Genomic DNA, 14204 nt, shown 5'->3' on the forward strand with positions numbered 1-14204 from the left:
ACAGATGAATGCTGTCGTTAACCTGCCTGTGTGCATGTGTGTGAAAACAGCAGACATTTCCATGATTGGAAAGGAGCAGATATGAAGAAAAGAAATCTCATGTTTGTCTGCCTGTCTGGCACACAGCAAGAGGCAGATCAGAAGTTACATAGCAATGTCTGAAGACACAGATCATTTTTCTGAATAATTTCTAAAACTTTTCTATACACTTCTCTCTGCAAAACAACAATTATACTAGCATAATATGTATCAAAACCTGTTGTAGCACTGACAAGTGCGTACATGTTTTTGCACTCACAGGGGATTCCTTCTTTATGGTTATTTTGTCAGTGTTAATACTATTATTTATGGTAATATTTTTATAGCAATATATCATTTGCTGTATATTCAGTATTTGTTACTGTAACAGATCTTGTCCCACGATTGATGGAGTCTTGAATGGGTATCTCAATGGCCATGTACTTTTAATTTTAGACACTTAACATACATAACTGCATTCATGATATAGACAGAACAAATGACTTACTAATGTGCCCCAATAGAAGTCAATAGAAAGGCTGCCTAAATTCCTCTCCTACGACAATGATTGTGGAGTGTAATTCAGTACAGGACTTGTAACATAGTGCGCTGGGGCCTGTCATCACCAGATCCTAATCTCATATGATTTGGAAAATGCACTTGATGTGATGACCACTCAGTACAATGTCACCACAACAATCAAACCAAACACGCATATAATTTTCCATCACCACACTTTATGTCCATGACGCAAGCACACACTAAAATATAATCACCTAGTTAAAAGAAGATTTAAATAATATGTGCTAATTCTTGCAGACTGATCAAGACAGGCCCGGGCGCTACCCATAGCACAGAGAATTTGTATGGAATTCGAAGGAAAATCGAAAACTGAAATAATTTCCTTCTTTTTCACATATCAGTTTACCCAGAGAGACGCCTTACTGATGTTTATAAAAGATCATTGGCTCTCAAGTTTTTCAGACGAAGAACCACTAAAGAAAAGATTTGGCTTTCCGAGTACTGCCAGATCTAAGCCAAATATATGAAAGAATTATTCAAGGTCTAAGGTTAAACCGGGTCTAAAAGTGGACTAAACCAGAAATATCCAGAGAAGGACAAAAGGTGGATCAAATGAACTCTAAATTAGGCTAACTCACATACAGAAGAGCTGTTCCACCTGAATTACCACAGTTTGAGAAACACTGCATGCGATTAAATCAGAGGAGTCAAAACACCTTTATTAGCACATGTTAGTATATAGGGAAAATTTGGCACACTTGTAGTTTAAAGCAAGAATCAGAGTTTTAAGTTTGACAAGAGCCCAAGACTTTGTTTTTATTGTTTTAAATCTGGCTTTCAAGTTTATCATCTATTATAGGCTAAATACTCAAGATTAGAATTTTGCATATATCCAAAACAATTAAGATACTATCAGTTATTTTTTGATAACCTCTTCGACTTACATCCCTGGCCCATATGAATTTTGGTTAGTTATCTGTCCAAAATAATTCTTTTTCGCTATATATTACTCAAAATTAACTCTTAGGAGCTTTAAGCTATGTTATAATGTTGTTACTACATCAAAAACATACCTGGCGTTGCGTTTTCATTCACACATGTTTGAGTAATCCTGCATTATTAGGCTGTCTAAGTCTCTAAAGCTTAAAATACTTTGCTCCACCTTGTGATCTCATGAAGCGGTAGTTTTCAAGTTAACAGCTACATTTTACCTTTAGTTCAGTAGAGATTGGCAATACCAGGGTTACAATTATCCAAATGATTCTTGTAAAGGTGTACGGAGTTTAAAAACACAGTGGAGCACTTCCTGTATTGCCATATGACATCACAAGGTGGAACAGAGTGTTTTCAGTTTGAGAGACTAAAAACAGGGTTTGTGTGTTAAATGTGTGAATGAAACAAAACACAGTTCATTATGTCCACAATATCACCCCATATCACTTATGACTTAGATGTGTAGTAGTATGTAGATACAAGTGATGTTTCAATGGACACTACATTTGTGCTTCTGTAAATCTGTCTTGATTCTCCTCAGATGTGAAAACATTAAGGCGTGGTCCTAGCATATGTACAATAATAATATTAACGGCACATTTCACATTTGTTGGATCATACCAGACCATGGGTGTTGGGAGTGCAGCTGGGATTGATATGAGACACAGGGCAGTGCGTGTCTGATCACACGGCACTCTCGCATTTGTTATGCAACATAAAAAAAAATATTGAGTGTATTGTTCATAATAAAAGCTATTAGAAAAGAGCTGATTAGAAGTAGATTGAACAAGGATTGATATTTTCTGCACTTTTATGGGTAATTTCACAGTTCATTCACATTTTCCAATACTTACTAATACTAATACTAACAACCAAGAGATTCTCATTTAAGCAAGTTTCTGATGGATTGCTAAAATATCCACTGAACATTGTTACCAGGATAATCCCAAAAATATGGAGAAAGCTGTCTTAGAGAATCCAGAATGATATGTGTGTGTGTGTGTGTATATATATATATATATATATATATATATATATATATATATATATATATATATATATATATATATATATATATATATATATATATATATATATATATATATATATATATATATATATATATATATATATACACAGATTGCCTCTCAAGCTAGGTCAAACGTGATTGTGCAATCAGATTTGTTTTTTTCAGTGACACATGTGAGCTCACTGGTCATCTATGATTTACAAATAAAATTGTATTTATCTCACCTCAGATTAACAGTTTAGTGCTTCGCTCACTGATTCTGCAGAAATCCGTAGTGTTTTTCAGCCCCCCCCAGTAACAAATATCCAGTTTCATTGTTTTACAAAAGGGCAAACACACAGGAACATGAGTCACTCAAGGTGAGCAGTTTGTTTTTTTCAGTCATTGCTAAATCACAATTTTTTAAGCCTTTGTCAGTGATGTATACTTTGTACAAAATTGATGTATAAAATTGAAAACCTCACCTCTTGGATAGGTTCATTGGATTGATTTTATTCTACAAAAAAATTAATTGTTGAAATCCCTAGGCTTCTCAATTTTATGTACCTTATATTTTAGGTTTGCACTGCACATAACTTCTCTGGCTTTGTGTCAGCCACTTTCATGTCTCCATGGAGATGTTATTACTTTGCTAAAAATGTTCCACAGTAAACATGCATTCTTACTGTGAGCGAGTCACCTCTCCTTAGATCTGACATATATCTTGGTCTTGTAATGCCATCTGCTTCTCTGGAGATAGATAAGTTTAATGCCTCCTACATCCTACATCTCTTTATAGCATTATTGTTGTGGCAAATTGAGTAAATATAGTTTGCATTGTCCATGGATAAAATGAGTGCATGGGAAGGTGAGAACACAACAGTAGCCATTGGGGGACAGATGATAATTGTTGGTTTTGGTTAGGCATGCCGTCAAGTCTTAGTTCTAAGCTGGGAACCATAAATAACCCAACAGCTGTGGTGTGGTGCAGTGTCGAACTATGGGAAATATCTCTGCAAGCAAAGACAATGAACCGGGAACACAGAAATGGCATTTTAACTCTTCTGCCTACGCGATGCTCAAAAAGTCTTTTCTAAATTATACAGAACATACTCAGGTAACTGAAAATAGGCAGTCTTGATATAGTTCAGCATCAAAATAGGGAACCTCATCACAAGGAGGTCTCTGGTTCAGTTCTTAGCTGGTCAGGGCCTTTCCGTGTAGAATTCGTGTGTTGTTGACTGCTGCTGACAGGCTGCTACTGACAGTTGTGGTCAATTGATAAATGTCTTGGTCACATTTATTTTATTTTTTTTAATATATAGCAGTTTTTCACCTTCAAGACACTCAAAGCGCTTTATATCAAGGAACCACTAACCCATTCCCACACATACAGCATTATATGCAGACACTGGGGGTGAGGTGTATTTAGTGTCTTGCTCAAGAACACAATGACAGCATTTATCTGTATGAGCTAGAATCACACCGCCAACATGTGGGTCAGTGGATCTGACTGCTCAACCAATGATGTTTATGTGGAATTTGAAAAGCCAATCTTCGGATAAGTGGATAAATATTCTACCAACTGAGCTAATGTCACCTCTGTCATCTTCATGACCTTTTGACTGACTTACTCCTTTTTTCAGTACTGATACCTGCTCAAGTTAAAATCGAGCTCCTACAAAGATTTAGTATTGATTATTATCCAAGCAATTTCACTGTCAAACCAGCAATTTAAATATTAGAGTAGATGTGTATCAGTGCCATAGAGAATATCCTTTACAAATTATAATTACATTTCTTCTCTTTCTTTGTTAAATTGTCTTGTTATTTGTTGTATTTATTTTGTGGGCATAAGGACCAGCTAATAAACTCTCTTCTCCCCTCAGATATCCGTGAGACAGCATTTGTGTACGCCATCACGGCTGCTGGAGTGACCCACACAGTGACCCAGGCCTGCAGTATGGGCGACCTGCTGCAGTGTGGGTGTGAGGCCACCCGAAACCGCGCTCCTCCACGACCTTCCTCCTACACTCCGGGGGATGGGGTCAAGTGGGAGTGGGGGGGTTGCGGGGACGATGTGGAGTTTGGGTATGAGAAGTCCAAACAGTTCATGGACGCCAAAAGGAGAAGAGGGAAGAGCGACATCAGGACACTAATAGACCTGCATAATAATGAAGCAGGGAGATTGGTAAGTTTAAAGGTGCTGAGCCTTTTACTGAAAAACAGAACTAGTTCATTTTAAACTGTTTGCATGTATATATATATATTCCTCACTTACCGTATGTATTTCTAGCATCTTAAGTATTCGCTGTGATGAATTTTCACAACTTAAAGTTTGTTTGCCATCATGCTAAAGCAAAAAACAACTATCATGCTAACCACGGACATGCTAACCACAAACTGATTAATTGTCAATCAACAACACAAATTCTTCTCAAAGACATGGAACAAAATCATGTAGAGGTCCCTTAAGTGCATTGTTGTAAAAAATACACAGTAGGCAAATCCTCCAGCTCCTTTCAGTAAACCCTAAATCAAGATTCTGTGCAGATTTTGAATGTTTCACACCCTCTGGTTTCCCCTTTCAATCCAAAAATAGGCCTGTCACCATATCAAAGTTTGAAGTATAAATTGATTCTGAAAATATATCGATAAGCAATAACATTGAAATGAAATGATACTACTTTTCACAGTAATCACAGTACACTCTTTCTAATTGCAGTAAACAGGATGATCACAATAAACTCTTTACATAAAGAGTACAATGAAACACTTAAGTAGTTAGTTCTAGTATAATATGATATGTAAGTAAATTATTGGACCATCTACAGCTCAAATGTCATTATATAGGTCTAATACTATGTAAGATTAAGAAAAATTTCCCCACTAGTGCAAAGAAAAGATACAGATGATATATACTGAGCCTTAAAAAAATGTTAATCTAGAATATATTGAATGATAAATTGATATAGTAACTATCATGACAAGACAAAACATGCACAATAGCTAAAATCTTCCAACTACTGTAATCCTGACTAGTCTAGTCTAGCTCAAGATCGGGTCTCTGAAGTACTGAAGGATGGGTATAAAAACAATTTTTTTCTAAATATATCTTATATAAACCACATTATTTATACTATGTACATAGAATATTGATTGAATGGACTGAAACTGAATAAATAAAAATGTAAAAATTTAATTTGCAACTTAGAGACAATCTTAAGTTTGCAAAGACTTTACCCCTTGGCAGACTGAAAACTGCAGTCAGACTTGTTCACTATCAAATCCTGCCCTGTTGAGTGGCTAAAAGCAGATCAGAGGAAATATGTTTTATACTGGCCTCACTGACTTTGATCCCTCTTACATTATTCCACTCTCACATCTGAGGCTCACCCTGGTGCAGCTTGTCCTCTGGAATGTTCCATCATTCCTTGAACATGCAAAAGGAGAGAAAGACATGTCCTGCAGTCATATTTGTGTAGCGCTGTAAGCTGATATTCTGACAAGAGTCAAGTTTCTCCAACACAAAAACAAGAACGTGCCACACATTTGGTTTTCAGGCCTTAGAGGCAGCAGGCATCTTACATTTCCACAGCTCTTGTACAAGTTTAAAGTCCCTCTTTATTGAGGCGGTGAGTGGGTGAGTTATTGCTCTGACAAGTCAATGTACTATAAGAGAACCTTTGGATTATTTGCATGTAGTGTAGTTGTAGTTGCTTTATTATGTGGAAACAATATTAATTTGTGCACAAAAGGCTATATGCTCCAACTATTCTGACCGTGACTCTTGACTCACATCTGGATAACGGTCCCAAGGCGTTGTATTGCGGTCACCCACTCCATCTGACTAGAATCTCAACCCTGATTAAAAAAATAAATAAATATATATATATAGGGACTATAAGGACTGATGACTACCGGTGGGCCAAGCATGAGGTGGCTCGTGTGGTCGCAGAGGCAAAAACTCGGGCTGGGAGGAATTTGGGGAGGCATGCTCCACCGGGAGGAGGCCCTGGGAGAAGACCCAGGACATGCTGGAGGGACTATGTCTCTCGGCTGGCCTGTGAATGCCTTGGGGTCCCACCAGAGGAGCTGGAAGACATGTTTAGGGTGAAGGAAGCCTGGGACTGCTGCCCCTGCGCCCCTTTGCTAAGGGCTGTCCCATTCCTGTATGACCGGAGCAGGAGCTGTGTTCGCATTGCCGGCAGTAAGTCAGACCTGTTCCACCTGTGAAGTGGCTGGGATGAATCACCTCCTCCAAATCAGAGGCCATGGTTCTCGACTAGAAAAAGGTGGTTTGCCCTCTTCGGGTGGGTGGTGAGTCCTTGCTTCAAGTGGAAGAGTTCAAGTATCTTGGGGTCCTGTTCACGAGTGAGGGAAGGATGGAGCGTGAGATTGACAGGTGGATCGGTGGAGTGTCCACCGCGATGCGGTCGCTGTATTGGTCTGTTGTGGTAAAGAATGAGCTGAGTCAAAAGGCAAAGCTCTCGATTTACCGGTCAATCTACGTTCCTACCCTCACCTATGGTCATGAGCTTTGGGTATTGACCGAAAGGACAAGATCGCGGATACAAGCGGCTGAAATGGGTGTCTTCCGCAGGGTGGCTTGGCACACCCTTAGAGATAGGGTGAGGAACTCAATCACAGTAGAGCTGCTGCTCCTATACGTCGAGAGGAGCCTGAGGTGGGTTAGCCATCTGTTTAGGATGCCTCCTGTACGCCTGTTCCAGGCATGTCTCATCGGGACGAGGCCTGGGGGACACGCTGGAGGGACTATGTCTCTCGGCTGGCCTGTGAACGCCTATATATATATATATATATATATATATATATATATATATATATATATATATATATATATATATATATATATATATATATATATATATATATATATATATATATATATATATATATAATCATTGTTTAATACTGTGCTAATACTTAATACTGTGCAGATTTTTCGGTCAATAGATCAAATACTTTGTTGGTAGCTTCAGACAGTGCACTGGGGTGTATAATCAGATCTTGAATATTTGTATTTTGCATTGCAAGAGATAGGAGAGAACGAGAGTAGAGATGTTCTACAAACATGCTAACAGCCACATTGCCTTAAACATGTCACCGCCAGGGAGCATATTTTGCATGTCTTGATAAAATAAATAAAGAAAGATAGCTGTTGATTCCATTTCATTTTCACACGTTCACACCAATGTTGGAACAGTATTGATAAAAAACTGGCTACTCATTGTAATATATTTCTATTGAGACTGCTGCAGAAGACATTTTTACGCATGCATAAGCAAATCACTGAGTTGCAAAGTTCACTTCATGTGAGGTCAAAGACAGGTAGAGAGAGAGAGGATCAGGATCCAGTTCAACTTCAGTGTTAGTGAACAAACAATTTAAGAACCTAAGTGGAGGCTTGCATACAGAAGGAGTTGGGGATTCAAATGTGTTGTAATAAGCTGAAATAACTGTCTATTGGTTTGGTTGTGTGTGCATGTGTGATGGGTTAATTATGTGCTATATAAGTGAATGATCTGTTGTCAAGGCTTGTTGCATGGTAAAAGGCCTAAGGCGGTGAGAGAGAAGAGGGGGATGGGAGCTGAATTCCTTCTTAACAGCATCTACTTTTATCTTGCCTATCTATCAGTGTGTGTGCTACCTGATTGTCCTGCAGTAGCGTGTTCTTTGATGTGGATCATAAATGCATATAATAAATTATGTCAAAAGCCAGAGCAAAATCACTCCAAAAACAGGTTTCATTTACTGTTAAATTTAAAGGGCACTATGTAGCTTTTCTGAAGTGCTATCCGCTTGTTTCAATGGAGATGTTATTTCTCTATGCAGATGTTATTGCTTTGCCTGGATTGTTTTCACAATGTGGCATTAAACATAACTATCTCTGTGGAGGCAAGAATGTAGTGCCACCAGGCCAAGTTACAAAGTAAGAATGCATGATTGCAAGTTTTTTAAGCTTTATAAACATGCATAATTGAACAAAAGCAGAGTATATTATTTTAATGCCATGCAATGGATCTTTCCTGGCAACAGTAATATCTCAATGGAAAAAGCAATTATGAAACCCTTTAACAGAAAAGTGACAAGTTTTATTAAATATTTTATTGAATGTGTCACGGTGTGGTTATGTTAAAGATGATTCCAAAATATTATGTGTTATAAAAATTGATTTGTGACCCCTTATTCAATTCAAGTCCACCTGTAGCTTTCGGGAGAATATTTGATCTTGTTTATGTGGTGATAAAAAAAGGTGCATGGGCAACCAATAAGTGAGAGCTTCTCTTTACAGGAAAACAAAACTTAAATGCTGTGCCAAATCCTTGTGCAATGCAGTTGAAGCAGGTAATCGTGTATCATCTAGTATTTTTTTTATTCAACACAAAAGTTACATAGTGCACGGAAATATTATTCTGTATTGCTATTTTAAAATATGATCATTCTCCATCTGGGCACTCCTGACCAAGATCCTTGTTTAGAAACATTCTTAGACAATTCTATAGGCATTGGAGAATAAGAACAAATATTTCTGTACAGGGACAGTAAAGTATACCTAACCTTAACAAGTTACAGGAAACCCCTAAAATATTATTCTTTTTTGTTTCAAGCCTAAACCTTCACCACCTTCACCTTACACTATAGACATTAGTAACAGGACACATGATATGTAATAAATAATAATAATTTATGTTAATTCATTGTATATTATGAAAGGTAAGCCTAAACTGTGCAACCAACTTGGTACCCCATTGCCCCGTTTGTCATGATTTCAAGATTCACAACATTTTATGTCAGATTTAATTGTGTTTAATTTTGTGGTTTATTGTGTTTTTCACCTAATATAACAAAAATATACAGTTTTCAATTAAAGGAATAACCAAATACGGAGTCAGAATTTTGAGAGTATACCTTCCAAGTTACCTCGCAACTCTCAGGTCATGCCTCCACTGTGCTAAAAAATGAAGGATTTCATTGTTGTTTGGTCATGGTGTCAATAATTGTAGTTTATTTATTGTAATGTGACATCCCTAATCTAATAAAGCCTAAATATAAGTCAAATATAAAGATTAAAACTATGTCTCTGCTCTTCCTCACAGGCAGTGAAGCTGTACATGAGGACTGAGTGCAAATGCCATGGGCTCTCCGGTTCTTGCACTCTCCGAACCTGCTGGAAGAAGATGCCTCATTTTCGGGAAGTGGGTGACCGCCTTCTGGAGCGCTTCAAAGGAGCTTCCAAAGTTATGGGTGGAAATGATGGCAAAACCCTTATCCCGGTGGGCCAAAACATCAAACCGCCAGACAAACAGGATCTAATATACTCTGATGAATCTCCGGACTTCTGCCTGGCCAATCGTAAAACAGGCTCATTGGGCACTAGGGGGCGCACTTGTAACAGCACCGCCCTGGATATAAGTGGATGTGATTTGTTGTGCTGTCAGAGAGGGTACAAAGAGGAGACGGTTGTTTTTGAAGAGAACTGCTTGTGTAGGTTTCACTGGTGTTGTGTGGTACAGTGCAAAAAGTGCCTGGTCCGAAACGAGCTTAGTATGTGCCACTGATCCCAAGTCCTGGATTAAACCTGGACTAAGCCTGGACTAAAGTTGGACCACATTTAATGACTTAAGATCCTCTTCTAGACTTTTGTACCAGTGGAGATTCAACAATGAATGGATATTGACTGTGAATATATACATGGCTTATCAGTCCTATCATCCACTCTAGACAACATTATTTGAGGTTGCATTGACAGAATTTCAATGCACTGAACAACTCCAGGACCCCGTGTAAAAAAGGGACTTGTTGAAAAGAATAAACTACCTATTTTTGTCTGTGGAAAAGGACCAAAGAATGTGAAAATGTGTATGTTTCTTTTGCAGCCAGAGACAGAAATCATTTACTCTTTTTATCACCAGAAGACTGCTATCAAACAAGCTGAAACACAGAGCTTATTATGGAACTCGCTGCAGCATGTACGGTTCAGATACATGGGATTTCTCTGGCATTTGTGGCATTTAATAATTTTGACAACTCAACAGTTCTGGTGTTTTTGGACTGATTGAAACAAATTATTATCTACACATGTTTTTTTTAATGTAAGGACAACAAGTATTACCACTATGTCACATGCACATGAATTAGTTGAGCTTCTGTCTGTTATGGGGTCTGCCACCTGCTTGTCTCCATGGAGATACTGTATGCTTTGCTTGGAATAATCTTCAGTATGGCATTGAACATCACCAACTTGTATTCAATTCAGGTGTTTGATTTGTAAAGAAGTACTCATACAAACATGCCCTTTACAGTGAGCAGGTTTGACTCCCCACAGATCTGACCTGTAACTTGGCTAGGTGGCGCCAAGGAAGTGAAGTTTAATGTCATACTATGAAACATTCTAGAGTCTTGGCAAAGTAATTGATGGGGTCCAAGCTATAGCAACAGGCCTTCATCACCATCTAAGCAATTCAAATAAAGATATATATTCTGAATGGAAAACAGTCCTCACAAACACCTTCGAATTAGGAAGGAATTATTTGACTTAAAACCATGAATAACATCTCTATGGAGAAAACAAGTGGTATACCCTCCACAAGAAAAGTTACATAGTGCACCTTTAAGGCATCAGATTGGTTGACGAACAAAATCATCATAACATTTCAAGGATTAGCCTGCTATTAATTGTAGAAAATACTTTACAATCCATAATAATAATAATAATAATAATAACAGTTTTACTCTGTATAATAACTCCTTGTTAAGTAAGTTCTATGATACATGTCACTCCATAATGTTATATATAGTATTAGGACCCATATAAAGTCATTATTATTATTTATATGATGTTTGTGTACAAATATGAAAACATAAGACTACTCTTTCCCACTTATCTCAAAGCACTTTGGATTGGACGAGCACCGTGGACACCTCACAGTCGGGGTTGTGCGAGGAACAATGGTTATGTATTCCTATTATGTATTTGCCGTATGTTGTATATTCTGATGTACAGGGCTAATGTAATGATGCACTTTGGATGCTAACTTTGTCCGGTTTGTGTGAATGTGTGCTGGATAGGTGTCTGTAAAGGTTTAAACATGTGTATTTTTATATGGTTTCTATTTGTAGCTTCAAGACATGTTTCTAATTCCACCATCATGCTAATAATACACCACAACAGACTCCCATACAAAATATTGCTTATAGACCACTTAGTTACTCGATTTCAAATCTCAACATATTTTCATTTTTATTATTCTATCCCTCTGCTTCTAAACCACAGCAATCTCTTGAATATGTCAACATTTAATATGTTATTTATTGTAATTGTATTTGGCCATTCATATCTTAAAAAAAAACAAAAATGTTTAGCTAAAAACAGTCTGTAGTCCCACATTTCATCACAATCATCAAGTATGTATCAAAGAATGATCTGACATTTAATAATCATCTTGTTGTATCTACTATTGGGTTTTTTGTTTTGTTTTGTTTTGTTTTTTCAAGTGCACAATCCCATTATTCAATCTTTATTCCTATCCACAGAGATCATCCACAGGGTATGCCTTTCACTGTACATGCCATGTCTATCACGATCTATGACTTTCATCCAAAATAAAATCTAAACTCCTTCTAGTCCAAAAGAGGTTCAATTAATTTATTTTAGATTATTTTTTACAGACCATTGCTTTCGTACCGACAGTTAGTCCTACCACGATAATCAGTATCACTATCAAATTATCGTTCAGTATATGATGGCTGAAACGATATTTTTTGGGGGTAAAAATAATGTTTTACCCTTCATCTACTGAAGGCTGAAATGATATTGTGCTTGATTTTTATTTTATTTATTTTTTTGCTAGATGATAAGATTTAAGATGTAAAAGGTTGAGTTAATAACTTCTGTGTTTCATTCAGCTGTTTATTTATTTGAGCTCATTAGAATAGGGTTTTTCTGTCAGTGGCATAAATTTGTTTCAATATTATTGTTTATCATCTAAATTTACTTCAGCAATATATTGAATTTCAGAATTTGTTTTAACTGCTCCCTAGAGATCTTCCTCAGAGTAATCACATGATGTTGCTGTGACGTGTCAGTTCAGCTAGTTTAAACAGCGCCATCTGCAGTCTGACTTCTTCTGGTCAATTTCCCAGATGTGTGAGCGTGAAAAGGCCCCCTCGTCCTGGTTTAAAGTCCCGGGAAGAAATTTACATATTGCGATTGCCTCCTTAATCCAGCAACGATGGGCCAGAGGACAACGAATTGTTGCTAAGGAAAACTGCTAGTGAGAAGCTGAAATTGTCAGGTATGCAAACAACTAAAATCTTGGTCTGAAACAATAATCTATTAAAATGTAAAGCTTGTTATTTGGATTATTAAAATGTAATGGTCAGGCATATTGTATAACATTTCAAGCCAAGGCCAATGAAAGTAAGCAGATCCGTGACTCTATTCCATCTTACCATGGCGAGATAGGACCTTGTCAGATGTGTGCTTTTTTATATGAATTGTGTATTTTTGCCTCATTAATGCTGTGCAAATGAAATACAAGTAGCTCTGCCTTATCCTGATCTATACAAGTCGACACAAGTTCATAATTTCTCCAGGAATTTCTTGCCTGGTTGCAAGGTAAGGTCAGCAGTCTAAAGTTTTAACCTGGAGAAGAGGTGAGCCCTGCCACGGGACTGTCATCAAAAAGCTCTTCTTTTACCCCCGTCTTAACCTATTTCAGCCTGTGCTTGCATTCAAAGGAAATGCACTGCCAGGTACAATGATTTATTAACACATTAGTATAAATTTAGCAGACTGTTGACATTTGGCTGCATGTGGGTGCTTGCTGTGCGTATATGTCAATGGCCAGGTTAGAATGACTGTATTTTTCCATTTGTTTCTAATAGACAAAAAGATAGAGCCTGAGGAATGTAGAGTAGTTTTGTATTCTTTAGTTGTTGTTTTTTTTTCTAAACTGAACCACACACACAGCATAAATAAAGGGATGCCAGTACCAGTCCAGTTTATTCAGTTCTGATGCCGATTCCGATACTAAAGTATCTGCTGATTCTTGATATTAATTGATACCAATACAGAGAATAATAATAATAGCAATTTTTCCAATCCAAATATGTTATGTAGCAGTTACTTATACCTCAAGTAACAAATCAGGATATCAGGTGAACCAATATTTGGAAGCCGATATCTCATACCAGTATTGGATCAGTGCATCCCTAGTTGCCACAGCTAATAACTATAGTGATGGTCAAAGAAGACATGGAGGGCCTTCACTATTCACAAGTAATGGTCAATAATGCATGACATGGTTTATACTGTACTATATATAGGTTTTAGTTGAAGGTGTAGTATGTAACTTTTCTGATGCAGACTCCACCACCTGCCTGTCTCTCGTGTTTAACTCATCAATTTAAAATTTACAAGTGTTATTATTGCTCAGGTCAGGTCACTTTTCTAAATCTGACCTTTAACTTTAGAGTTAGAGAAGTTTATTGCCATACTGTGGAACACTCCAAGCCAAGCAATAACATCTCTATTGAGACAGTTAGCGACCCTCCACTAGAAAAGTTACATTTAGTGCTCCTTTAATATCTCACAGGATAGAATGTTGTATTAGCACACCATACGGACTCTAGTTTC

The 14204-nt window shown here is 37.3% G+C and overlaps 1 protein-coding gene across 1 annotated transcript in view; it reads left to right on the top strand.

Moving 5' to 3' along the window:
- Window positions 1-12193, top strand: part of wnt6b (wingless-type MMTV integration site family, member 6b) — a 41947-nt gene extending 29754 nt beyond the window's left edge. The window contains exons 3-4 of the mRNA XM_033986943.2: window positions 4432-4733; window positions 9664-12193. Coding sequence (XP_033842834.1) covers window positions 4432-4733; window positions 9664-10125 — 764 coding nt within the window. The 3' untranslated portion in view covers window positions 10126-12193. The remainder of the gene's footprint in view (window positions 1-4431; window positions 4734-9663) is intronic.
- Window positions 12194-14204: the final 2011 nt, after the last annotated feature.

The sequence above is a fragment of the Periophthalmus magnuspinnatus genome, chromosome 21, assembly GCF_009829125.3.
Source record: "Periophthalmus magnuspinnatus isolate fPerMag1 chromosome 21, fPerMag1.2.pri, whole genome shotgun sequence".
NCBI lineage: Eukaryota > Metazoa > Chordata > Actinopteri > Gobiiformes > Gobiidae > Periophthalmus > Periophthalmus magnuspinnatus.